Genomic DNA, 27,180 nt, shown 5'->3' on the forward strand with positions numbered 1-27,180 from the left:
AACGGTAATTCCGGATTTCTTGGGAACAACTTGGACGGGACTCACCCACTTGCTATCCGAAATGGGGTATATAATTCCCACGTCCAAAAGCTTCAAAACTTCCTTCTTAACAACTTCTTTCATCACCGGATTCAGCCTCCTTTGGGCTTCCCTTGTAGGTTTAGATTCTCCTTCCAAAAGGATCCTATGCATGCACTTTGTAGGGCTTATACCTTTGATGTCTGCAATGGTCCAACCTAGGGCAGTCTTGTGCTCCCTTAGAACTCTAATTAGTTTGTCTTCTTCAGATGCACTCAAATTAGAAGCAATGATTACAGGCAGCGTCTTTTCATCACCTAAATATGCATATTTCAAGTTCTCTGGAAGGGGTTTTAGCAGACTATTATCTACTCCAGATTATTATCTACTCCAGATTTGGATTTTAGAATAGGGAGCTCAGGAGTTGGAGAAGAAATGAAGAACACAGAGAGATTTCAAAATGAGCAGATGAAAAATTGGTAGAAAAATGTGAGTCTGTAATCTCACTTTTTAATTCCACACTCAAACACGCACACTACATGCTTGATATAGAAACAGTTAGGAATAAGAACATTCCTCTCTTACATCAGCTCAATCTAACCATTCAAACCTCTACCCTATGAGATAAGAGACACATGGCAAATACAAACACTCATACCTCAGCTTAAGATCCTAGCCATCCATTGAACTATGATTTAATGGTTCATATTTAAACACTCAGCTAGCATACTTACAGAACCTAAACAGAACATTTCAGCTAATTACACTTATATTTCAACAGTTGCCGCTAGCACTTCTTCTGTTCCTCCTCAACTGCCACATTGTCTCTTCAGCATCCACCATCAAGACCCTGCCGGGCTTTTCCGGCGAATCCCGTTCGAACTTGAAACCGGGTTCGTACTTTTTAAACTGAAATATAAAATTATAGGCTTAGTCAGTTGTATACAATCTCGTATATACAATTTTATACATTATCATGTTGGTTCCAGCATGAATATTATTATATCAGTTCATACGTACAACACATCGATGAGAATAAAAGCTATGGGGTTTAATGATATGAAGGTACCTAGGGGTGGGCGATTCAGATGATGTGCAGCTCTTTTATTACTTCGTGGAGTCGGAGAGAAATCCCAAGGAAGATCCTCTAGTGCTTTGGCTCACCGGAGGTCCTGGCTGCTCTTCTTTTTCTGGGCTTGTATATCAAATTGGTACATGATCATAAGCTCACTTCTTAACCTTGTCCTCTACTTTTGCTGATGGATTGAGTTCTTTCTTTTTTGGAAGGTCCATTGGTATTTAACTACGCAAATTCTAGTGGGAACCAACCAACATTTGTGTTAAATCCATACTCATGGACAAAGGTATGTATGCGTATAGTTAGTGCCAAAACTTTGTGATTTGCTAATAATTATTTTACCCACCCTAAGGCACTGAAACTTTTTCAGCTCGCGAATATAATATTTTTGGATCAACCTGTTGGTACTGGATTCTCATATGCAAAAAGTTCTCAAGGATACATGACAGGTGATGCATTATCAGCAGCGCAAACTGATGAATTTCTAAGGAAGGTGAAATAATGGATTAATTAAGTTACACTAATGGATTGAAAATTATGTATAAATCTCATTAATTAATTTACTATTTAATTTACTATATATATACAGTGGATTACAGGTCACCCTCAATTTCTGAAAAATCCACTGTACATTGGTGGTGATTCATATTCAGGCAAGACCGTTCCCATCATTACTCAAGAAATATCCAACGGTAAACTTTTGTTGTGGATGAAGACGTTTTCACATAATGTTACTGCCTTTTTATTTATTTATTATGAACAAGTCTTCTTATATCTAAACTGTTGTAGGAAATGAGGTTGGGCTTGAACCACCAATGAATCTCAAAGTACGTAAGAATTCAATCTGACTTGAGATGCTTGTTTTTCATTTTTTCTTTTTACTTTTTCTGGATCAAAAACTGATATTCTAAACTAAAAGGAAGGGGTTTTCTCTCACACACAACTAAAATGTCATGGGGGTTCAGACATGAGGTCAGTCTTCAAGTCAAAAATTGGTTTAAAGACGCTTTTAATCATTTGCTCGTAGACTCTTTGTTTGTATATGTTGTGGTCTTCTTCATATACCCCCTCCTTATCTTATCTGTCTCCGCATGTTACACGTGAAGAGAGAGAGAGAGAGTGAGGGGCAGAACAATGTAGAAGGCTGCCAGGCTTAGCTGGCCGAAAATCCCAATATTTTCTTCATGCATCAGCCGTTCTTTTCGAGCTTTCTAGCTTTCTAGCCTAGCCCACTCCAGCCCATGAGGACAAATTTGTTTTAGCCCAAGGTAACCCAGACTTAAAAGCTTCACTGGTGCACATTCTGAATAAGGATGGTTTACCCAGCCCTCACCCCTAGTTTGCATAGAGGCATTTTGCAGGTGGCGACGTTTAGAGCAGCTCTGCCACGTCGGTGTTATGGCTACTTGCAGCTTGCATTTAGTTTGTTTTTGCTCGTCCTGTCTGTCTGGGACTTTTTTCCTTGTTTGGTTTCGTTTTGGTGGCTGCGTTTTGGCCTGTTAATGAAATCCTCCCTTTTGACCCAGAAAAAAAAAAGCTGGTCCAATCACTGAAAATGCAAATAATGCTAGGGGATATAAACCGGTGACATGCAACTTTTTATCCTTGTTTAAGCTTTGGGTTGTTGTCGTTGATTTCCACTCATCTGATTTAGCTTGGGATTAATGCTTTTCTTTGACCATCATAGTTCTTTGACAATTTGAAACCCCCAAGTCGAAAACCCAATTAATTTAGAAGGGAAAAAAATCCATGAAACTAATCAAAAGAATCAACTATGCTTCACTATCTCGCCGCCCACGGCCCGTCTTCTTTCTTTTCACTTCAATTGTTTCATTTGTGTAGAACATCAACAATTTAGAAAAAATGCCGCAAATTTTAGGCTTAAATTCATTTCTTAATGTATACTTTCAGCTTTGAATTTAGACTCAAACTTGTAAAGGTTGGTTTTAGAGTCGAACTCATCTCCTGCTCCTAAATGCCCCTCAAGTGACTCTAAAACCGACATTTGTGTATCATACGATTATGAGTCAGTTTTAGAGTAAAATCCGTCTCCTCTCGAAAAATTACTATAACAGTAGAACTTAAAAAACAAGGGTCATTTTTCTTTTGACTTATTGAACTAGGTGATTTGAAAATAACCCCGAGAGGATATATGTGAAGCATATGTTTCTTCAATCTATATAGTAGACAATAGAAATATAAGGGGCTTTGTAGCTCAAGAAGTTAAGAGCACTTATCTATGCATTCAATGTCTCAAATTCGATTCCCCCTCTCCAATATCGCTTGTATATAATGTTTTTATATATAAAAAAAAGTATACAATATCGCTTGGGTATATGACTATTTCACTTTAAAGTTTAACTTCAATTCCTCATTTTTATTTATTTATTTCAATTTAGATTTAAAATTCTTGATTACGTTTTTCATTGATAACTAAATGCTCTTTTGTATTGAACACAGGGTTACATATTAGGCAATCCATTTACAGATCCAACATATGACGTGAATTCACGAATTAAATTTGCTCACAATATGGCCCTTATATCTGATGAACTCTATGAGGTAATAAATATTCTCAACTATATTTTCCTTTTTCTGCTTATAATTTTTTAAATACGAGACTTGAACTCTTTTTTCTCTATAGATATATGTTTCTAGGTATTTGTATTATTATTGCACTGACAGAAGCACATTTGTATTTATAAGTTATAACTTAGGTATTCAGACCCCAAAAAAAAGATATATATATATATATATATATAGTAATTATTTTTCTGCCTTTGTTAGTGAATTAGATTAAATTTAAAGAAATATGGGCGGATTAGTATAGAATGTATGTAGCAAATAATGTAATTTTCGTACGAATAATGTTGGAAAAGAGAAATTAATAATCAATTTTTATTTATTATTGATAGATAATATAAGATCTAATCACTTGGTATTATAGTCAACTAAAACAAATTGCAAAGGGGAGTATGTTCAAGTAGATCCAAGCAATGCACCTTGTGTGGAAAACCTTCAAGAAGTCACTCAGGTGAGAATTACCTCAATATTAATGTTCTTGGTTTACATTTATTTATTGGCCTAATGATCGATTTGCCACTCGAATAAACTTGTAGTGCCTTCAAAAGATAAATAGTCCCCAAACATTGGAGCCAATATGTAGCACATTGTCTCCAAAACCAAAAGGATCCAAATGGGATCAAAATTTTGTTGGGGAGAACTTCTTAGATATGCCTCATCGCTATCCAGAACCATGGTGTCGTGTAAGTTTTTTGCTCATTCTCTCTCTCATTTATACCTAACAACATAACTAAAATCCCCAAAATTGAAATGGCATAAACAAAAAATGAGTCATATTATACAGACTAATTAAAAATATAGTTTACAGACTAATTAAAAATATAGTTTAGTCATATATTTATATACATCATTGAAATATGCTGCATGCTAATATCTTACTACCCTTACTTTCTTTGCAGGCTTATAACTATCTGTTCTCCTTCATTTGGGCTAATGATAAAACAGTCCAAAATGCTCTTCACGTTCGAGAGGTAAGTTAATTAATTTTGAGAATTACAATACCTATATAAAATATTCACGATTTTATTTACCATTACAACCTGCAGGGAACAATAAAGGGTTGGGAAAGATGTAATCAGAGCTTCTCTAGCAGTTATGCACATGATGTTAGAACTAGTCTTGACTATCATCGAAACCTCACCAAGAAAAACCTCAGAGCACTGGTTTACAGGTACACCTATTTCCACCCCCTAGTCTATTTCCCCACCCAACTATGTAAATTTGAAAAAACACAATCCTATCATTCCATCCACTATTTTTCATAAAATACTCTTTAATTATTAATTCAAACAAATTCTCTTTACTAATAATTAGTAGTTGAGATATGGAGACGATCAAGTTGTGTTTGACGTATTGGATAAATATTTTAGTCTAATATTTTGATTTTCTAGATCTTTTAGTTTTTTATTCTTTGCCTTGTTTTTTTTTGTCAAACATTAGAATAGGTGGGTTACATGAGTTGAGGTTTTTTCCCCAAGTCCTTAGAAGTCATTTTACAAAGGGGTAAATTTGTCTTAATTTTTTTTGAAAATAATGTAGATGGGAAAATAGAACAGAGGTGGTAATAATAGCACTGATCCTATTCTTAATATTAATTTTCCACATTTCCAAGTGTTGTCTATTCTTAAAGTACCACGAACGTCATGCCAAAACTTATATAGCTATGAGCTATTTAAAAAATTTGCAAATAATTTGATGAACAATATCCCACAAACGCTAACTACTTGTTTTGCCCTACTCCACAACCATCTCACATAATTCGAACTTTTTACTTTTTAGGTCATCATTGGAAGATGATCCCTGCAAAAGTTCATTTAAATTAGAGAACGTTTAGTTGTGATGAAATAAATAGATGAACACAATATTTTCAATAAACAAGAAAATGTTCACGATACCAATTATTGGGTGAATGATTTCCAATTTGGATGAAATTTCGCTTGAATGATTTTTCAACGAGGACCTAGAAATTAGTAGGTTCGGATTATAAAATTATATTGTTAGTATGACCAAAATAAGTGGTTATTATCGGACTAATTGATTAGTGTTTGAGCTCTATTGAATAGTTGAATAATTCCTCTCTCCTAAAGATCAAAGTTAATTTGTAACAGTGGTGATCATGACATGCTTGTTCCATACGTGGGCACTGAAGAATGGATAACATCTCTAAATTTGAGTATTGATTACACTTGGAGATCATGGTTTGTCAATGGCCAAGTTGCCGGGTTGGTTTTGCTACTATCAATTTCACTCCATCATATCATTGTTTTACAATTCATAATTTCACTGCAATTTCTAAATACATTATTATTATTATTTTTATTTTTATTATTTTTATCACAGGTATACGAAAGCATATACAAGGAAAGCGTACAGTTTGACATATGCGACTGTAAAGGCAAGAAGAGAAAATTAATCCTTCCCAATTATGTTTCTCAAGAAGTAAATAGTGGAAATTAACTTTTGTTTAACCTGTACAGGGAGCTGGCCACACAGCTACAGAGTACAATCCTAGGGAATGTTTTCCCATGATTGATAGGTGGTTTTCATATTACTATATTTATCCCATTAATTAGCTGCAAACTTTATGATTGAAAAGAGTTAAGAAAATTCGTGCATTGGATTTGGAGGTGAAACTTGGCTATCTCACCTATTATTACCTTGCTTGGCTATCAAGGCTGCAGGAAAGAAATCAATAATTGCAACTTGAAACTAAAGTTTCAATATTTTGTGCCCCGGCTTCTTTGATGCTGCAGCCTGTAGTGCTTTGGTGAATAAATTTGTAAGAATATTGTCACTTAGATGCTCGTGGCGATTGCATTTTCTTGTTTTGTTTTAGTTGTTAGGGTTTAGTTTATTTTGGATATTCTGGATTTTTACTAGGAAAATGCTAGGCTTACCACATTTTTCATACCACATTCATACCACCTCTCTAATAGAGGTGGGCCCCATTGTATTGGTGGGCTCCACCTCTATTAGAGAGGTGGTATGAATGTGGTATGAAAAATATGATAAGCATAGCATTACCCTTTTTACCATGTTGGGCTTTATTTGTAACCCTTTTTAACAAATAAAATTGTCACTTAGATTAGATGTCAATATCAAGAAATGAATAATTGATAAACATTTAAAGTTACAAGAGAAGGCCTCAGTAAAGCTCTCAATTGAAAACCCCAATAGCTCAAGCCCAAAACAACAAAAAGCCCCCAAATTACAACAACCCTAAAATCAAACCCCACACGAATGAAGCAGTCGCTGCCACAAGAAGACCAAAGTCCAAAGAAATCAAGGAACGAGATCTGTAGAGGATAGGTTTGGGTTTGAGCACCATTTTCTTTTATGCTCTTAGCTGCAAAAAACACAAATAATTGTGGTCTATGTTCGAAGGCCGTGGTACAACCATTACTAGGCTGACGATGTTGTCTATAGGAATATATTCATTGCTATAGGACACGAAAGAAATATTCGTGTAAGACAATATAAAGCATGAAAAACAGTATTTGTACTTGTATTCTGCTAAGTTACTTCAGTGACTTCATCAATTGATTAAACATATGAACATGCACAATTATAGAATCGTGCTCAATGCTATATATTTTATTTTAAAAAATATTACAACCCAAGTGCACACGCGCCTAGACTGGATTCCACTTTTTTTTTACACACTAAATGCAAACATGCCGGAGCAAAAATTATAATAAAAAAAATGCAAACATGAAAAATATTGAAGAATATAAAGTCCCACATCAGAAACTTGACAAAATAAACTACAATTTATAATAAGTGGTTCCACTTCTAATAACATCGAGGCCTTTTGTGATAAAACTCCACACCTACTGGGCTTTGTAAATGGTTAAGTTAAGGACAATATCGGTGTTGCTAGTAGCGGGCTTGTCTCTCTGAAAATTAACAAAAAATTCTAAATAAATACAATGACACATAAAAAAAAATAATCTTACGTGTCATTGTGTTATTAGTCAGGATAATAAAAAGTGATATCTCCGTTATATGAAAGTTTCTCTCTTAAGTCGCCACCGCTCCACTACTTGCCTCTATGACTGTTGGAAAATGAATATGAGAGTTGAAATCTCTTTTTTGATAGTCACACACACCCCATGTGCACTACTTTATCAACACTTTTTTTTTTCTTTATCAAACATTCTCCACGTCAGCACCCAGCATTTCATAATCAAGATTATTATATGTCATTATTTTCCTATATTTTGAAAATTTTATACTTTAGTGATTTTCAACTTTGGAGAGGAAGGAATTGGTGAGGAGAGAAGGGGAAGCCGAGAGGAGAGATGGGTGGTGGTAAGGAGCATGTCTTTCTTTTCATATCGTCTTTTAGAAAACATGCATAGAGGTTAATCAAATTTGTACATACATCACTTTTAGGATTATAATTTATCGTTTGAAGAAGAAGAGAAGGAACATGAAAGTGAAAAATAAAGCGATATGGTCAGTCTCACAATAATTTACGGTCATATGAGTAGATTTATCTAATTATAAAATAAAAGTTTGTGGGAAGTGTTAAAATTGGGATGGAGTGACAACCACACAATTTTTTCCTTTCATTAATAGAGAAGTATATATCAATACACAAATGACCACTTTTGAAATTGTTGGCACTAAAACTGAACAGATAGAGATGAGTGCAACTTACAAGTGGTGAGGACGATCTAGCAGATCGATTGAGTGATAGATGCAGATTCTTCTTGTCCTTGGATGCAGATCCTGAATAGAAGAGAGTAGAGACTCGTGAGGTCTATGGAACCGGTGTGGAACCAGCCTAAGACCCTCCGATGCTAAAGTAAGTTTGTTTTCTAAGAGCCCACGCTGTTGACAATATATTAGTATAAAAGTCAAGCTGGAAAGTCTTACCCCTGTATTGTAGTGAATGGGCCTATTTATAGAGGGGATTTTGTATGCTCTTAGCACTTAATTTCGATGTGGGACTCGTGGGAGGGCCCTACGAGGTTGACACGAGTCCTTAGATATTTCGGGCGGGTGCTTCGAGGTTGATTCTGCAGAATCGGTGGGGAATACTGATTGTAGACTGTGCTGGGCCTGTAGCGATCTTTTGCTGCTTTGAGATAGTACCATCGGTAGCCGATGCTGATTGTTCGGAGCCTTGGACACTTGGGGAGTTTAAGTGATCCACGTATCAATTGATAAGTGGAGGATCAGATATGGTACAAACAGAAATCATGTTTGATATTATTCGTTAATTTCCTTATCTTCCTTTGTTTGATGAACTTTTCAAGATCTGTGGCTTTGACTGTCTAGAATGCTTAAAGTGGACTTTTCTCGTCGTTTTGTGAACATCTTCTCCCTACACAACTCTACTTTCCTGGTCGCATGTTCTTCAGAAAGTCTCGAGAGCTATGATGTAAGCGATTATGTCACCTTGAAAAACCCCTCTGTCTTCTCCATTTGGGCTGTCAATTACCTTTCGTTCTTTCTCGATAATCACAGCATGCATTATGAAGAAACTCATACACGCATCTATTATCCATGCATCACACTGAGATTGTCTAAAACTATATCGTGACAACAATATCGATCACATATCGACACTTATTATCCAACTTCGAATTTGTAGTATTCTTAATCAATCTCATCACATGACTAGTCAATTAACTTGACTAAATCAACAGACGTATCCAACGGGGAAATGCAAAATTTTCTTCCTCAGTCAGTATACCAAGGAAAAATCCCAACTCTTCTTGATAACATCAAATTCTCACATAGCCTACTTCTATATTTGACGTTCATGTCGAAGCTAAGTATCACAAACACGAAGACCAATTTCATCATAATTTTTATAAAACCTATACTTCATCTTCTTTTCAACTCCCAAACATGGCTAGCCAAAACCGACCATTCCATGTATTCTTGTTCCCTTTCATGGCTCATGGCCACATGATACCAGTCTCAGACATGGCAAAGCTATTTGCAGCTCAAGGAGTGAAGACAACCATAATCACAACCCCTCTAAATGCCCCAACATTCTCTAAAGCCACCCGATCAAGAAAAACCAACTCCGGTGGCATCGAAATTGAAATAAAAACCATCGAGTTCCCTTCTCTAGAGGCTGGGCTGCCAGAAGGGTGTGAGATTCTGGACTCACTCCCCACACCAGAATTACTCTATAGTTTCTTCAAAGCAGCGGGCTTGCTCCAGGAACCGCTCGAACGGCTTCTACTTGAAGACCAACCGACTTGTCTTGTGGCTGACATGTTTTTTTCTTGGGCAACTGATGCCGCTGCAAAATTTGGCATACCAAGACTGATTTTTCATGGGACTAGTTTCTTTTCCTTGGCTGCATCAGATTGTGTGGGGCGATATGAGCCTTTCAAGAACACTTCATCTGATTCAGAACCCTTTGTGATTCCCAATTTTCCAGGGGAGATCAAGATGACAAGAGCCCAGGTGCCTGATTTTGTTAAATACAATATTGAAAATGACTTGACCCCGTTGATAAAACACGCTAAGGAAGCTGAGGTGAGGAGCTATGGGATTGTTGTCAACAGTTTCTATGAGCTTGAACCAGTTTATGCGGATTATTTCAGAAAGGTATTGGGGAGGAAGGCATGGCATATTGGTCCTCTTTCTCTGTGCAACAGGGACAATGAAGAAAAAGCATACAGAGGAAAGGAAGCATCCATTGATGAGCATGAATGTTTGAAGTGGCTTGATTCAAAGAAACCCAATTCAGTGGTTTATGTTTGCTTTGGGAGTGTGGCTAAGTTCAACAATTCTCAGCTCAAAGAGATTGCAATTGGGCTTGAAGCCTCTGGGGTGGAGTTCATTTGGGTTGTGAGGAAAGGCAAAGATGATTGTGATGTGGGCAAAGAGGATTGGTTGCCTGAAGGGTTTGAAGAGAGGATGGAAGGAAAAGGGCTAATCATAAGAGGGTGGGCTCCACAAGTCCTGATTCTTGATCATGTGGCTGTTGGGGGTTTTGTGACTCATTGTGGATGGAATTCAATGTTGGAAGGAATTGCTGCTGGGCTGCCTATGGTGACATGGCCAGTGTCTGCAGAGCAATTTTACAATGAGAAGTTGGTGACCCAAGTGCTGAAAATTGGAGTTGGTGTTGGTGCTCAGAAGTGGTGGATTAAAGTTGTGGGGGATTGTGTAATGAGGGAAGCTATTGAGAAAGCTGTGACTCAGATTATGGTGGGTGAAGAAGCAGAGGAAATGAGAAGCAGAGCCAAGGGACTAGCAAAGCAGGCAAGAAGGGCTATTGAAAAGGGAGGTTCATCACATTCTGATTTGAATGCTCTCATTGAAGAGTTGAGTTCTCATAGGTAAAGGTGGACCTCACATACGTACAACATGAGATATTACTTTGATGGGGAGGGGTTGCAGGGAAGATAGGGTGTTGTGGTTTTTTTCCCATAGTTAATGCAATTTTGCATATCGTTTGAAAAAGAAAAGCATAAAACCGATATTAGGTTGATGAATTTGTAAACTTTGATGAGAAGAATGGTTAAAATGTTTACTAGTTGTTGGATTTTTGAAATAGCCCCTTTGTGTTGATGGAATATGAGAAGATGAGATTATGAGAAATGAAATTATGAGAAGACGAGAAGATGATGAAGCAGCAGAGCCAGAGGGCACCTCTTGCCCCAACTGCTGCCAAAAAAGACGATTTTGCCCATCGATTTTACGGAATAATTGATAGGACTTTGACGGTAGGATCGTTTTGATACTAAATGGAAAGTGGAGAACTGTTGAAATGAAAAATTTAGTCTGTGGATTAAAATGAAACTTGAGCAACAATTGGGAGACCATTTCGGTCAAAAACCCTAATTTTATTCATAAAAATAAATACGATTAATTATGTTTCCTTAATGTTACCGAAAACCTAGTCATATTTCGCTATAAATAGATTTCGATATACTAATATACTATAACGGGTGTGTGCGTTTCTGCACCTATTTGGGTACGTGACAGTGGACATACAACTTGGACACCTAGATTTTCTCCATGCAAAATTTGCATGAAAATGTTAGGAAGCAGCACCTACCTTCTTCAAAGGCCCCATTGTTTAGCGTGGGTCCCTTCCACCTTCATCATCAGACCCTTGAGGGCCAGACACAAGCATCCCAGCTTCATCACTTGCCACCACTCCACTATTTGCCGTTAGAGTTTTCTTTTGTTATGGCAAAAAGGGATCTAAGCTCCAAAAACAACCTTCACTCAAGGAAGTGGATCATGAAATTGGTCGAGCCCAAAGGCAAGATTTACTTGGGCAAGTTGACATTATGCTAACATCATCAACCAATTTAAATACCAACAAAATTTTTATAAAAAAAGGAAAACAAAAAACAAAAAAATAAGAATTTTTTTTTCTTCTATAAATACATAGCCGTGTTCTTCACTTTTCACACCAAAATCCATACAAATTCCTCTCCTCACATCTTATGTGAATAGTGATTGTCCTTGGATTGCTATGGCAATGGGTGAAAATGCATTCAAAAAATTGTTAAAGCAGTCACTATTCATTGCCCTTGTACTTTGTCATGTTACAACAGATGATGAAAGTGCTCTTATATATGACTTTTGGAAAATGAATATGAGAGTTGAAATCTCTTTTGATAATCACACACACCCCGCGTTGCACTACTGCATCAACACATTTTTTTTTCTTTATCAAACATTCTCTATGTCAGCACTCAGCATTTCATAATCAAGATTATTATATGGCATTATTTTCCTATATTTTGAAAATTTTATTCTTTAGTGATTTTTCAACTTTTGAGAGGGGAATTGGTGGAGAGAGAAGGGGAAGCCGCGAGAAGAGTGACGGGTGTTTTTTATTTCTTTCGAATCGAATAATTGGTCAATATACTTGTTCTGAATTTCAATTTAACAAACTTCATACAAACTTCATAGTGGAAATAGAACATGTCTTTCTTTTCATCTCATCTTTTATAAAACTTACATAGGTGAATTAAAATTTGTACATAAATTGCTTTTAGGGTTACAATTTAACGTCCAAAGAAGAGAAAGATGAATATAAAAACGAAAAATGAAGCGATATGGCCAATTTGTCGATAATTGAGGGGAACATGAGTAGATTTATCTAATTATAAAAGTTTGTGGGAAGTGTTAAAATAGGGATGGAGCGACAACCACACAATTTTTTCCTTTAACTTCTTCATTATAAAGATCAGTGTCAAATACACAAATGACCACTTTTGAAATCATAAGTTCAATATTATTCATTAATTTCCTTATCTTCCTTTGTTTGATTTTTCCTAGATCGGTTGCTTTGACTGTTTAGAGTGCTTACTTTTCTTCTTGTTTTGTGAACATCTTCTCCTACGCAACTCTACTTTCCTGGTCGCATGTTCTTCAAAAGTCTCGAGAGCTATGATGTAAGTGATTATGTCACCTTGAAAAGTCCTAATATTATGTGCTTACCAAGTAAGTTCCCCGTGTCTTCTCCATTTGGGCTCTCAATTTGTCTACATCCACTTTAAACCAAGCGCAATTTTCCCTTTTCAGGAGTTAGGAATACCTTCTACTTTTTTTAATGGCAAAGAACTTTTCAATTTCTTTTACATTAAAAATCTAGTGCACGTCTATCTTTAGCAAAATGCCAAATGCCAAACTTAGTTTCAAACATACCATGAAGATTAGCATTTGTACTCTTGGCATCCGTCATTTACCAAAAATTAGAAGAAAATGAAATCGCTAAACATTTAAAAAAAAAAAAAAAAACTATAATTAGAATCGTAAATCAAGTGAAGTGGTGTAGTATGAATGTGAGTGCATTATTCATAGTCTGGAACGTGCATAACTTGATAAAATGTAAAGATTCCATAAGTTTATGTTCCTGAACTTTTTTAATGATTTGATTCCATTTACCTTTCGTTCTTTCTCAATATTCACAACATGCTTTATAAAGAAACTCATACACACATCTATTATCAATGCATCAAATTGAGATTCTCTGAAAATATATCGATAACACGTCGGTACATATCATCACATTATCGATCCACACTTATTATCCAACTTGGTATTTGTAGTTTTCTACTAATGAATCAACTTGACTGACAGACTTTTATCAACCGACGTATCCAACGGGGAAATACAGAATTTTCTTCCTCTGTCAGTATTGGAAAGAAAAATCCCAACTCCTCACATGGCCTACTTCTATATATGACATTCATGTCGAAGTTAAGTATCACAAACACAAACACAAAGACCAATCCCATCCCAATTTTTATAAAACCTATACTTCGTCTGCAATTCAACTCCCAAACATGGCTAGCCAAAACCGAGAGTTGCATGTATTCTTGTTCCCTTTCATGGCTCAGGGGCACATGATACCAGTCTCAGACATGGCCAAGCTATTTGCAGCTCAAGGAGTGAAGACAACGATAATCACAAACACTCTAAACGCTCCAACATTCTCTAAAGCCACCCGATCAAGAAAAACCAACTCCGGCGGCTGCGGCATCGAAATCGAAATCAAAACCATCAAGTTCCCTTCTCAAGAGGCTGGGCTGCCAGAAGGGTGTGAGAATCTGGAATCACTCCCCACACCTGAATTAGCCAGTAATTTCTTCAAAGCAACGGGCTTGCTCCAAGCACCACTCGAACAGCTTCTGCTTGAAGACCAGCCAACTTGCCTTGTGGCGGACATGTTTTTTCCTTGGGCAACTGATGCCGCTGCAAAATTTGGCATTCCAAGGCTGGTTTTTCATGGGACTAGTTTCTTTGCTTTGGCTGCATCAGATTGTTTGAGGCGATATGAGCCTTTCAAGAACACTTCATCTGATTCAGAACCTTTTGTGATTCCTAATCTTCCAGGGGAGATCAAGATGACAAGAGCCCAGGTGTCTGATCTTCTTAAGGACAATACTGAAAATGACTTGATCCGGTTGCTGAAACAGTCCAGGGAAGCTGAGGTGAGGAGCTACGGGATTGTTGTCAACAGTTTCTATGAACTTGAACCAGTTTATGCCGATTATTACAGAAAGGTGTTGGGGAAGAAGGCATGGCATATTGGTCCTCTTTCTCTATGCAACAGGGACAATGAAGAAAAAGCATACAGGGGAAAGGAAGCCTCCATTGATGAGCATGAATGTTTGAAGTGGCTTGATTCAAAGAAACCCAATTCAGTGATTTATGTTTGCTTTGGGAGTATGGTCAAATTCAATAATTCTCAGCTGAAGGACATAGCATTTGGGCTTGAGGCTTCTGGGCTAGAATTCATTTGGGTTGTGAGGAAAGGCAAAGATGATGATGAAGTGGGCAAAGAGGATTGGTTGCCTGAAGGGTTTGAAGAGAGGATGGAAGGAAAAGGGCTAATCATAAGAGGGTGGGCTCCACAAGTCCTGATTCTTGATCATGGTGCTGTTGGGGGTTTTGTGACTCACTGTGGGTGGAATTCCACATTGGAAGGAATTGCTGCTGGGCTGCCTATGGTGACATGGCCAGTGTCTGCAGATCAATTTTACAATGAGAAGTTGGTGACCCAAGTGCTGAAAATTGGAGTTGGTGTTGGTGCTCAGAAGTGGGTTAGGCTTGTGGCAGAGAGTGTGAAGAAGGAAGCTATTGAGAAAGCTGTGACTCAGATTATGGTTGGTGAAGAAGCAGAGGAAATGAGAAGCAGAGCCAGGGTACTGGCAGAGCAGGCAAGGAGGGCTATTGCAAAAGGAGGTTCATCACATTCTGATTTGAATGCTTTAATTGAAGGGTTGAGTTCCCAAAGTTAAATTTGTACCAGATATTCAAATAAGACTTCACTTTATGAATGTATATTGTGATACTTGATGAATACTTAGAATCAAACAGTCTTAGCTAGAACATTTATTCAGAAAAGAATGATGCATTTTGAGGATTGGTTTCTATGTTAATTTATTTTTCATAGTTTTGACTAAAAGTTGTTTGTTTTTGTCTTTTGAACAATTATGAGGAGAGAAACTTACCAACACTTGGGATGCAATTATAATGGTATCTCAAGTTAATCATGCACTATCACAGTACGTGACTCATTTGAGATACCGTCACACAAATGACATTCTCGTTTTTAAAAAAAAATTGTAACATTTTCTATCCGCTTTTACTTTGACCATTCTTGACCATGCATTTTTACCTGTCTCAGTGCTAGAAATGTCTTCTCCATTTGGATTGTTAATTTGTTTTTACATAGAAATTTAGTTGACAAATAGTGAATCACGTGCTTAATACGTGACATTCAAACGAAAAATTGGATAAAATTGCATGAAAACTACCTACATGTGCTTTATTGGCTATTTAAAATAGTATGAAGGCTAAATTAACTGAAAAAAAATCATCTAAGGTGTTAAATTCAACAAGAGTGATAATTCAGGAGGTGTTCGTCAGTTTACCTTTGACAAAATGGCATGTTGTTTTTTTCATCATCACATAAAGAACACTTATAAATTTCTTCCACACTGAAAATCTAGTGCGCCTCTAGCTTTTAGCAAAAAGCCAAATGCCAAACTTACCCTAGTTGTAAACACGACCATGAATTGTCATCCGACACATCTGTGGCATTGGGAAGACTTGTGAGACGCCTAGCTGGTCTATTATCTGACATCGACATGGGCAATTTCAGCCAATGAATTGGTATTCTAACATCAGCGATTATTTCTTTCCTCCATTAAAAACTTAATCGAAGTTTTTGTTCTTATCTCCCGTGTCACATGACTAACAAATCAAAGTATGTTATTTTTGTCAACAACAGTGTACAGTCAGCCAAAATTTTCTTCCTCTTCGTGGTAGCTTCGTATCCTGACAGAGCCTACTTTTATATATAATCTTCATGTCCATCAAAGTTTCACAACCACAAATATAAACACAGTACATCTCCACCCCAATTTTTCTAAAACCCTATACTTCTTCATCTTCATTTCTACCCCCAAACATGGGTGGTCAAAACCGAGATTTCCATGTATTCTTGTTCCCTTTCATGGCTCATGGCCATATGATTCCAGTCTCAGACATGGCCAAGCTATTTGCAGCTCAAGGAGTGAAGACAACCATAATCACAACCCCTCTAAACGCCCCAACATTCTCTAAAGCCATCCGATCAAGAAAAACAAACTCCGGAGGCATCGAAATCGAAATTAAAACCATCAAGTTCCCTTCTCAAGAGGCTGGGCTGCCAGAAGGGTGTGAGAATCTGGACTCACTCCCCGCCACACCAGTATTAGCAGATAGTTTCTTCAAAGCAGCGGGCTTGCTCCAGGAACCGCTCGAACGGCTTCTACTCGAAGACCAACCGACTTGCCTTGTGGCTGACATGTTTTTTCCTTGGGCAACTGATGCCGCTGCAAAATTTGGCATACCGAGACTAGTTTTTCATGGGACTAGTTTCTTTTCTTTGGCTGCATCAGATTGTGTGAGGCGATATGAGCCTTTCAAGAACACTTCATCTGATTCAGAACCCTTTGTGATTCCTGATCTACCAGGGGAGATCAAGATGACAAGAGCCCAGGTGCCTAGTTTTATTAAGGACAATACTGAAAATGACTTGACCCGGTTGCTGAAACAGTCCAAGGAAGCTGAGGCGAGGAGCTATGGGATTGTTGTCAACAGTTTCTATGAGCTTGAACCAGTTTATGCCGATTATTACAGAAAGGTGTTGGGGAAGAAGGCATGGCATATTGGTCCTCTTTCTCTGTGCAACAGGGAAAATGAAGAAAAAGCATACAGAGGAAAGGAAGCATCCATTGATGAGCATGAATGTTTGAAGTGGCTTGATTCAAAGAAACCCAATTCAGTTGTTTATGTTTGCTTTGGGAGTGTGGCTAAGTTCAACAATTCTCAGCTGAAGGAGATTGCAATTGGGCTTGAAGCCTCTGGGGTGGATTTCATTTGGGTTGTGAGGAAAGGCAAAGATGATGATGATGTGAGCAAAGAGGATTGGTTGCCCGAAGGGTTTGAAGAGAGGATGGAAGGAAAAGGGCTAATCATAAGAGGGTGGGCTCCACAAGTCCTGATTCTTGATCATGGTGCTACTGGGGGTTTTGTGACTCATTGTGGGTGGAATTCAACATTGGAAGGCATTGCTGCTGGGTTGCCTATGGTGACATGGCCAGTGTCTGCTGAGCAATTTTACAATGAGAAGTTGGTGACCCAAGTGCTGAAAATTGGAGTTGGTGTTGGTACTCAGAAATGGATTAGAGTTGTGGGGGATAGTGTGAAGAAGGAAGCTATTGAGAAAGCTGTGACTCAGATTATGGTGGGAGAAGAAGCAGAGAAAATGAGAAGCAGAGCCAAGGGACTAGCAGAGCAGGCAAGGAGGGCTATTGAAAAAGGAGGATCATCCCATTCTGATTTGAATGCTCTCATTGAAGAGCTGATGAGTTCCCATAGTTAAATTTGGACCCCACATTGAATAATGAGACCTCAGTTGATGAGTATTCTAGATTAACAATCTTAGCAAGAACATTTACTCATAAAACAATGATGCATTTTGAGGAGATTGGTTTATTTTATTTGATTTTCATAGTTGACTTGTTTTGTATGCTTTTGGCTTGGTGGCGCCCTTGAAATATGGAGCATGATGAGTCAATCAAACATAAAATCCCAACGTCACATTTCTTTGCGTTTCAGTTTTGTCTACCAAGGTGCTACGGTGCTCAGGGGGTTTGAAGATGAGATCATTAGTCTATAAATCAAGATCCTTTTGCAACCGGAATAGACTCCATTGATGGAATAATTTTTCTCCTTTAATTCTGTGGTCTAGATTATGTTGTGCCCTACACCAGGCTCTCCTCTGTTTTATGTGAATAATATCCCAAATCATCTCCATCAACCTTTGACTGAGAATACAAACAAGCATCTCATCAGCTTTTTACGGTCGTCCCAATAAAACAAGCTATAGAGGTAGGGACCTTTGTAGATCTTAAGAAAGTGAAAAATAAAATTGTAGGTATTAATATTGATCAACAAAGCTTTTCTTTTTCTTTTGTCTTTTTTAATTCACTTCGGCAAGTATGTAGATTGACCTAAAAAAAGTAAAAGAAAGCTGCAATGTGAACAAATGATGTAAGACAATACGTATGCAATGATAACAAGCCATATTTATGGGTCTCGCTTTAACTTAAAGAATCATTTTTCCTCGTCAATTAACCACCAGAAAATCTTCGCCTTAATCATTATTTTTTATTTGGCTTTTTATCACAAATAGTCCTTTAGTTTACAAAATTATCACGAATCATCCTTTAGGTTTTTTTGTGACACTAATAGTCCTTCAGGTTATCATCTACCCGTCAAAATGGTCCTTCCAGTTAATTTCCGTCAAAACTAACGTTAAAAAATCACTGCCCATTCGACCAAACCCAACCCTCAGAACTCTGTCCCTCCATTTCCTCCTGGGTCCTTCCATTTTGGCGCCCCAGTACATAACCAATCTTGAAAAGTAAATTCTAAAGAAATTAAAACAATCCAAGCTCAAGAGAAAGACCAACAATGGAGAACTCCAGAGAAAGACTAAATTCATACTCATGGATCAATATGAAATATAGAAGAAGTCCTGCAAATTCATTATCGATGGCACATCAAATACTGAGTTTTTTGAGTACTGATGTGATTCAATAGTTTTCAACATCCAGTACGGAACAGAGTATGACTAAGACTTCATTTATAGCTGCAAATCTCAACGTGGCCGCCAATTTATTCACACCTAATTATGGTTACCTTTCAGTACCAAGCTAAGCTTTTGCAGAGTGTCTTAATCTTGTGGCTAATTGCTTATAGTTGTCCTCATTCATTATGATTACCTAGGGGAAGAAAAACATGTGTAAAAAGAAGAAGACAGTAGAGTAAGCTTAAGACATCAAATATACAGTTTGTTCATAGCTAACTCAACTCTGTTTCTTTTTTTTTTTTCTTTTTCTTTGGTCTTCTTTTCCCCTTCTGCTTTCCTATATAAAGGCACACAATGCAACAATTAGAGCAAGCTCTTTGATTCTTTGGAGTGCCCTCAAATCCTCACACACTCCTTAGTTAAAAGAGCTTAACTCCCAGAATGGCAGCCCCTGATGCTTTCCTCTTGGCCTCTGTTTTTGGCGTTCTATGTACCCTAGCTACTTAGTTCTTCTACCTCCTCTAACCAACCCCCCCTGTATTAATAATTGGGTTACTTTTTCTTTTCAATTTTGGCTTGGTTTTCAATTCTAAATTCTCTCTCTCTCTCTTCCTCTGTTTTTCATTTTCACAAGTAACATCGTGGCCTTCGTGGTGTACCTAGCGCCACTGTAATCTCTCTCTCTCTCTCATGCACATATGGGATTTCCTGCATCGTCTGTAATTGTTGTCTAACTTTTTGCTTGAGCTCGGATTGTTTCAATTTCTTTAGAATTTACTTTCCAAGATGGGTTATATACTGGGGCACCAAAATGGAAGGACCCAGGAGGAAATGGAGGGACAGAGTTCTGAGGGTTGGGTTTGGTCGAATGTGCAGTGATTTTTTAGCGTTAGTTTTGACGGAAATTAACTTGAAGGACCATTTTGATGGATAGATGATAATCTGAAGGACTATTAGTGTCACAAAAAAACCTGGAGGACGATTCGTGATAATTTTGTAAACCTGAAGGACCATTTGTGATAAAAAGCCTTTTTATTTTTGGCTTGTCAAAAAATAAAAAATTATGAAAAAGAAACAACAAAGCACTCCCTCCTAGTCCCAAGACCTTACTTATGCTGAGTTTTATTAATTTTTTAAAGGAGTTTGTGCTAAAATAGCCCCCTTTCACAACTTTTATTCTATAATAGTCCTACCCCATAGAGTGTCTCCTTGTTGTCCTTATAGTTCATTTTTGTTTTTGAGTACAAACGATATTCTAAATTAGAGGGGAGGGGGATTTCTCACACACACACAACTGTGGTATCGTAGAGATTCGAACCTGAGACTTCTAGTATGGAAGTTAGTGCCCTTTTTCATTGGGCTAGACTCCGTAGGCTTATATTTCCCTCTTTGTTGTCCCTATAGTTCTTTGTTTGTTGTTTGTTCTTATGGTGCGTCTTTAACGTAAATGGGGTATTTTAGAATAGAAGTTGTGGAAAGGGGCTATTTTAGCCAATTTCACTTTTTTAAACTATTCCAATGTATTGAAAAGAGGATCGAACTCAAGTACAAAAAACCGGCATGCTGCTTCCCCAACTGACCTAAACTTATCTGCTACTTCAGCACCTTAAAACTTTGTGCATCACAGCTATATCCTCCCAAGGCCCCATGGAAATTGAATCTCATCGGCAGCTTCACATGTTCTTCTTTCCATTCATGGCTCAAGGCCACAACATACCCTTCATAGACATAGCCAAGCTATTTGCTTCTCATGGTGTAAAATCCACCCTAATAACCACCTCTGTCAATGCACCACTCTTCTCCAAAGCAATCCAAAGCAGCAAAAATTTGGGGTTTGAAATTGAACTTCTTGTCATCAAATTCCCAACTGAGGAAGTTGGGTTGCCTCAAGGATGTGAAAGCAGTAACTTGGCTACAACAATTGAGATGAAGGAAAAGTTCTTCAAAGCCACCTTCCTGCTTGAGCCACAGATTGAGCAGATTTTAGACCAGCACCGCCCTCACTGCCTTGTTGCTGATTCTTTCTTTCCTTGGGCTACAGATGTTGCTGCCAAGTTCGGAATTCCAAGGCTCAATTTTCAAGGGACTGGTTTTTTCCCTTCGTGTGCTTCACTGACTGTGATATTGCATCAGCCTCACAAGAAGGTGGAATCTGATTCAGAACTTTTTACTATTCCTAATTTCCCAGTTGAGATCAAGATGACACGAACCCAAATACCGAGATTTTTTGAGAAAAATTCTGAATCAATAATGACCAAATTATTCAAAGAATCCAGAGAGAGTGAGGAAAGGAGCTATGGGATTATTGTTAATAGTTTCTATGAACTTGAGCCAGATTTTGCAGATCATTACAGGAATGTTTTTGGGAGGAAGGCATGGCATATAGGCCCAGTTTCTCTATGCAACAAGGCAGCAGAGGATAAAACAGAGATAAGGGGAATGGAAGCCTCCCTTGATGAACATGAGTGCTTGAATTGGCTAAACTCTAAGAAACCCAATTCAGTTGTTTACATATGTTTTGGAAGCCTGACCAATTTTGCTGATGTTGAGCTGCTAGAAATTGCATTGGGGCTTGAGGCTTCTAGGCAGGAATTCATTTGGGTTGTGAAGAAAGAAAAGAAAGAAAAAGATGAGTGGTTGCCTGAAGGGTTTGAAAGTAGAATGGAAGGTAAGGGACTAATTATAAGAGGTTGGGCTCCACAAGTGCTGATTCTTGAGCATCAAGCAATTGGAGCCTTTGTGACTCACTGTGGGTGGAACTCTATCCTTGAAGGAGTGTCTTCTGGGGTGCCAATGATCACGTGGCCGGTGTCCCCCGAGCAGTTTTACAATGAGAAGTTGGTGACTGATATACTTAGAACTGGGGTTTCTGTTGGTTCTAAACAGTGGGCTTCATTTGTAGAAGTGAAGAAGGAAGCCAGTGTGAAGAGGGAAGCTATAGAGAAGGCTGTGACTCTAGTCATGGTGGGTGATGCAGCAGAGGAAATGAGAAGCAGAGCCAGGACACTTGGAGAGATGGCAAAGAGGGCTGTTGAAGAAGGTGGCTCATCATTCTCAGATTTAACTGCTCTAATTGAAGAGTTGAGGTCCCTTGGAGCTTAAAGATTTCGCCAAAATACCAGCATTTGTTTGACTAAGTAAGAATTGTTTGTTCAAAGTTTAGAACAAGCTTAGAGCCTTATATTGTTGTTTCTTTCTGTGAGTATCTTCAGCATATCTTAGACAAGTTGTCGATCCTATTTTCCTTTCGATAAAATATTCTCATATGGCAGGCTAACTTTAAAATAAAAAATATCAAAAGAAAGTAAGTCTTCATGCTTAAAAAGCTTTTTGTAGATCTATCAAATTCAGCAGCTCCACCTCCAATTGTGCTTGGGGATCAAGGGGGTTAGGAGATGTTGTGATATTCTATGGAATGTCTTGGTGGAAGTTGAGCGGTTATGCCCTCCACTCTTGGGGTGTTTCCTGTCCCATGAAATTTGAGAGATTTTTCTCTATCTTGATCTTATTAAAGCACAGGATGCTGCAGAATTAGGGTCATCCTCATCTGTAACTCCTTGTTAGTTGGGTTTCAAGTTATATATTTGTTTTCTAACTATCTTGTAATACTTGTGTTTAGTTAGTGTTGTTGTTACAGTCTCTGTATTGCAAGAATCTCCTTCCGGAGCTGTGTTCTTACTATTGTATCCTGGGTTTGTGCCCTATTCTTCAATTGAATCTCTACTATTTCGAAAAATTAAAAAAACAGCTTTTTGTACAGAGTATAAAGCTAGTGAATTTCATACTTTAGAGCATCCAAGAGAAAACTAATTGACTACGGATGAAACTTTAAACTACTGTGACTTGTGTAGGGGCTTTTTTCTCCCGGCAACAAGTGGGCTGGGCTGATGCAGTTATCCCCTCTGTTTGAGTTCGAAAATTAAGCCCCAAAATGCTTCGAAAGGGCAGCAGAGCCTTAGGAAGTATTTTGGTTATCTTCTCCAACAAAAATAATAAAAAGTTACAGATAATTTCTTCACATTCACAGATGAACTTTTGGACTTGGCATGAGGGGCATGTGACATGAGAGCAAAATTACCATGGGTTTAGCACTTTGGGAAAGGAAAAGTTTGTGGGTTCCTATGAAGGTCAGAGGTTCTAATGGAAGAGAGGAGAGGTTCTAAGGAGGAGAGTTTTGGGTGATTTTCGCAGCTTCCGGCAGCTCGACAGTGACTCTGTCAGAGCTGTAGCAATTTTGCCAAAACAGGGGAAATGGGCTAGCAAAGCACGAAAATTGGCTGGGTTTGCAAGAGAGAGAAAGCTTGCTCTCTGAAGGTGGTGGGTTGGTTTGTGTTGGGTAGGAGAAGCCATATTTATAGTTGCTGGGGTTTGTTCTTCTTCAAGAAACCCTAATGGTTTCTTCCCATCTTAGCTAAGTTTTCCTCTTCCTTTCTTCTCCTCCTTCTTGACTTATCTCATGGTGGCAAAGCCAACTCTGCCCTATCCCACAAAATCAGAGATTTTGGGTGCTCTAAGTTTCTTCCAGCGGCTACCTCAAAGGGGAGCCTCCCCTTTTCACCCATCTTCTTTCTCCTCTTTCTTCCTCTTTCCATGGCCAAACCTGATGAGGGAAAGGAAGTAGATGTGCCTGCTGGTCTAAGAGATGGCATCCTCCCTTGCGTGCCAAAATCCCTTGGTTTCTTGAATTCTTGCATTTGGAACTTGTTCCCAGCAGCCACCCACGTGTAGATTTCCAACGTTCCTTGGTGGTTTTGTCTCCAAACTGGGTGCCAGGGCTTGAGCTGTTTTTTATCCTAATTATGTTGGCTTTTGGGACAACCACAAGATCTATCCAATGGATGGGATAACTTTGTCAAGTGTTGGGCTTATTTTGGCTAGTTTGTTCTAATTGGGTCAATGGGCTTATTTTGACTAGGTTATTCTAATTGGGTTAATGGGCTATTTTGACTAGTTTATTCTAATTGGGCCAATGGGTTATTTTTTGGTTGAGGCAATGGTCCATCTTCTTTCTTGTGCTTACCCATGTTTGGGCCTAAGAAAATGGGCTTGAGTCGAGGCCCCCCAAGCGACCCGAGACTTCCATTTCTTGGCCCATCGATGGGTCCCATGATAACTTGTTACCATCCATACCACAACCCACTCAAGCAAGCCCCGGGCATTTGAGTGGCTTGGGCCCACTTAAGCTTGCAGTGCAATTGGGTGTGAAATAACGATTTTGCACTTGGCATGGCATGTTGCTCGGCATGCTTTTGATTACGATGCTTGATAAGACAATTAGCATGGATTCGCAGAGCTAAATGCTTTTTATGCTTTTAATCTTATTTTCTAGCATAATGGATTTTCATTTGGCATGGCATGGAAAGTATAACTCGTGCATGGCAGATTTTTGCGTGCTCCAAATTGAGTCTTTTCTCGATAATATATCGCTTTGGGCTTATGAATTTACCCGGGCCCAACCATAAAACAACTTGGAATTTTTAATGTGAGATTTAATATGATATAAAAGCTTCATCAGCTATTGGGTTTAAAATATTGTCCCTATATTTGGAGTGATGAACATGGATTGAATCTTTGTCGGCATAATAATACAAAAATAAAGATAAAAATTGGAGGGTATCGAACTCTAAACTTATGAACCCTCTTGCACCACACGGGCTAACCACTGGTCAAGATTGCCATGTCAACAAAGATTGATTAGACTATGGAGCAGTAGTGTTAAGAGTCAGTCTATTTTCTTAGAGCTAAAAGCTTAATCTCAGTGTATAAATACACTTGTAACAACACTTCTACTCATTCAGATGAATAGAAGAATCAATTTAGCATTTTCTCAATCTGTCTTCTCTGTTTTCTTTCTACTCTTACATGGTATCAAAGTCAGGTTCATCCACATGTTAAGTTTGAAATTTCGCCACACGTGGGGTCACGCCGGGCATTTGTTCTATCTATTTGTCTCTTCTGAATTCATTCAGCATATTCGGTTGTAATCAGATAACAAAACCATTTTTGTCTTGCCTTAAGAACCAGCTTTGCTTGTCACTCATGTAATAATGTTCACTTAACAAATAATTTATTGCAATCCAAACTTGTTTCCGATCGAACCCAACAACAAAGCCTTGCCAAAGAAAAAAAACAAAAACAAAAAACACAACAACAACAAGGCCTCCCAAGTCTAAGTATCTTACTTATATAAATGGATACTAAACCCATCAGAAGCTTCACATTTTCAGTTCATTTTTAATGGTCAATTCAAACTTCATCACCAAAATCATTGTGTAACAAATGGAAACTAAACCCCATCAGAAGCTTCACATTTTCTTCTTTCCATATATGGCTCAAGGCCATATCATCCCCCTCATAGACATTGCCAAACTATTTGCTTCTCATGGTGTAAAATCCACCTTAATAACCACCGCTCTCAATGCACCGCTCTTCTCCAAAGCAATCCAAAGCAGCAAAAATTTGGGGTTTGAGATTGAAATTCTTGTCATCCAATTTCTAGCTATTGAAGTTGGGTTGCCTCAAGGATTTGAGATTTCTAGCATGGCTACAACCCATGAGATGCAAGAAAAGTTCTTCAAAGCTACCTTCCTGCTTGAGCCACAGATTGAGCAGATTTTAGACCAACACCGCCCTCACTGCCTCGTTGCTGATTCATTCTTTCCTTGGGCTACAGACGTTGCTGCCAAGTTCGGAATTCCAAGGCTCATATTTCATGGACCTGGTTTTTTCCCTTTGTGTGCTGCAACCATTGCCATATTGCAGGAGCCTCAAAAGAAGGTATCATCTGATTCAGAAGTTTTTACTATTCCTAATCTCCCGGTTGAGATCAAGATGACACGAAACCAAGTACCGACTATGTTGGAGAAAAATGCTGATACAATATTGTCCAAGTTGTTCAAAGAATCCAGAGAGTGTGATGAAAGGAGCTATGGTATTATTGTTAATACTTTCTATGAACTTGAGCCAGCTTTTGCAGATCATTACAGGAAGGTGTTTGGGAGGAAGGCATGGCATATAGGCCCGGTTTCCTTATGCAACAAGGCAGCAGGGAATAAAACAGAGATAAGGGGAATGGAAGCCTCCCTTGATGAACATGAATGCTTGAATTGGCTCAATACTAAGAAAATCAATTCAGTTGTTTACATATGTTTTGGAAGCCTGACCAATTTCAGTGATCCTCAGCTCCTTGAAATTGCATTGGGGCTTGAGGCTTCTGGGAAGGAATTCATTTGGGTTGTGAGGAGAGAAAAGAAAGAAAAGGAAGAGTGGTTGCCTGAAGGGTTTGAACAGAGAATGGAAGGCAAGGGACTAATTATAAGAGGTTGGGCTCCACAGGTGCTGATTCTGGAGCATCAAGCAATTGGAGGCTTTGTAACTCACTGTGGGTGGAACTCTATCCTTGAAGGAGTGTCTTCTGGGGTGCCAATGATCACATGGCCTGTGTCCGCCGAGCAGTTTTACAATGAGAAGTTGGCGACTGAGATACTAAGAATTGGTGTTGCTGTTGGTTCTCAAAAATGGGCTTCATTAGTAGAAGTGAAGAAGGAAGCCAGTGTGAAGAGGGACGCCATAGAGAAGGCTGTGGCTCAAGTCATGGTGGGTGATGAAGCAGAGGAAATGAGAAGCAGAGCCAGGGGACTAAGAGAGCTGGCAAGGAGGGCTATTGAAAAAGGAGGATCATCATACTCTGATTTGAATGCCCTAATTGAAGAACTCAGGTCCCATAGTTAGTATTGAAAAGGATTTCAGTTTTTTTTTTCCTGTGTCTTATGTCTTATATATAAGAAAAATTTGAGTGACAAGTATATTTGAGGGACACCCTTGTAGGGCTGTATTTCAATAATCCGAACTGTTTAGTTTTTAGATATTCTCTCAAAGATCATCTTTACAAAAACTAAAAAAAACTATAAAAACT

The 27,180-nt window shown here is 38.2% G+C and overlaps 5 protein-coding genes and 1 pseudogene across 5 annotated transcripts; all 6 read left to right on the forward strand.

Annotated features, from left to right (window-relative positions):
- Positions 1–557: 557 nt before the first annotated feature.
- Positions 558–6,252, forward strand: LOC110765136 (serine carboxypeptidase-like 18). The gene is given in 16 exon segments (XM_088245852.1): positions 558–575; positions 740–884; positions 887–911; positions 1,084–1,229; positions 1,306–1,382; positions 1,467–1,589; positions 1,686–1,788; positions 1,886–1,923; positions 3,557–3,658; positions 4,044–4,130; positions 4,216–4,362; positions 4,579–4,650; positions 4,726–4,850; positions 5,788–5,901; positions 6,020–6,074; positions 6,157–6,252. Coding segments are annotated over 16 exon segments (1,473 nt in total).
- A 3,126-nt stretch (positions 6,253–9,378) lies between these two features.
- Positions 9,379–11,189, forward strand: LOC110765152 (putative UDP-glucosyl transferase 73B6). The gene has a single exon (XM_088246376.1). It carries the CDS (start codon positions 9,542–9,544, stop codon positions 10,994–10,996), a length of 1,455 nt encoding a protein of 484 aa, XP_088102502.1. The 5' UTR covers positions 9,379–9,541; the 3' UTR covers positions 10,997–11,189.
- Positions 11,190–13,834: 2,645 nt separating this feature from the next.
- On the forward strand, positions 13,835–15,547 carry LOC110765154 (scopoletin glucosyltransferase-like). Its single transcript, XM_021968228.2, has one exon. It carries the CDS (start codon positions 13,963–13,965, stop codon positions 15,418–15,420), a length of 1,458 nt encoding a protein of 485 aa, XP_021823920.2. The 5' UTR covers positions 13,835–13,962; the 3' UTR covers positions 15,421–15,547.
- An 847-nt stretch (positions 15,548–16,394) lies between these two features.
- Positions 16,395–18,184, forward strand: LOC110765151 (scopoletin glucosyltransferase-like). Its single transcript, XM_021968224.2, has one exon. It carries the CDS (start codon positions 16,596–16,598, stop codon positions 18,051–18,053), a length of 1,458 nt encoding a protein of 485 aa, XP_021823916.1. The 5' UTR covers positions 16,395–16,595; the 3' UTR covers positions 18,054–18,184.
- Positions 18,185–20,792: 2,608 nt separating this feature from the next.
- LOC110765153 (UDP-glucose flavonoid 3-O-glucosyltransferase 7) lies at positions 20,793–22,536 on the forward strand. Its single transcript, XM_021968227.2, has one exon. It carries the CDS (start codon positions 20,913–20,915, stop codon positions 22,365–22,367), a length of 1,455 nt encoding a protein of 484 aa, XP_021823919.2. The 5' UTR covers positions 20,793–20,912; the 3' UTR covers positions 22,368–22,536.
- Positions 22,537–25,086: 2,550 nt separating this feature from the next.
- Positions 25,087–27,072, forward strand: LOC110765167 (UDP-glucose flavonoid 3-O-glucosyltransferase 7 pseudogene; annotated as a pseudogene).
- The last annotated feature ends 108 nt before the right edge of the window (positions 27,073–27,180 follow it).

This window comes from Prunus avium, chromosome 8 (genome assembly GCF_965620075.1).
Source record: "Prunus avium chromosome 8, drPruAviu1.hap1.1, whole genome shotgun sequence".
In the NCBI taxonomy this organism is placed as follows: domain Eukaryota; kingdom Viridiplantae; phylum Streptophyta; class Magnoliopsida; order Rosales; family Rosaceae; genus Prunus; species Prunus avium.

Excerpts from the sequence above, each read along its gene's own strand:
- LOC110765153 (XM_021968227.2), top strand. The coding sequence starts at position 20,913 with ATGGAAATTGAATCTCATCGGCAGCTTCACATGTTCTTCTTTCCATTC.
- LOC110765151 (XM_021968224.2), top strand. The coding sequence starts at position 16,596 with ATGGGTGGTCAAAACCGAGATTTCCATGTATTCTTGTTCCCTTTCATG.
- LOC110765154 (XM_021968228.2), top strand. The coding sequence starts at position 13,963 with ATGGCTAGCCAAAACCGAGAGTTGCATGTATTCTTGTTCCCTTTCATG.
- LOC110765152 (XM_088246376.1), top strand. The coding sequence starts at position 9,542 with ATGGCTAGCCAAAACCGACCATTCCATGTATTCTTGTTCCCTTTCATG.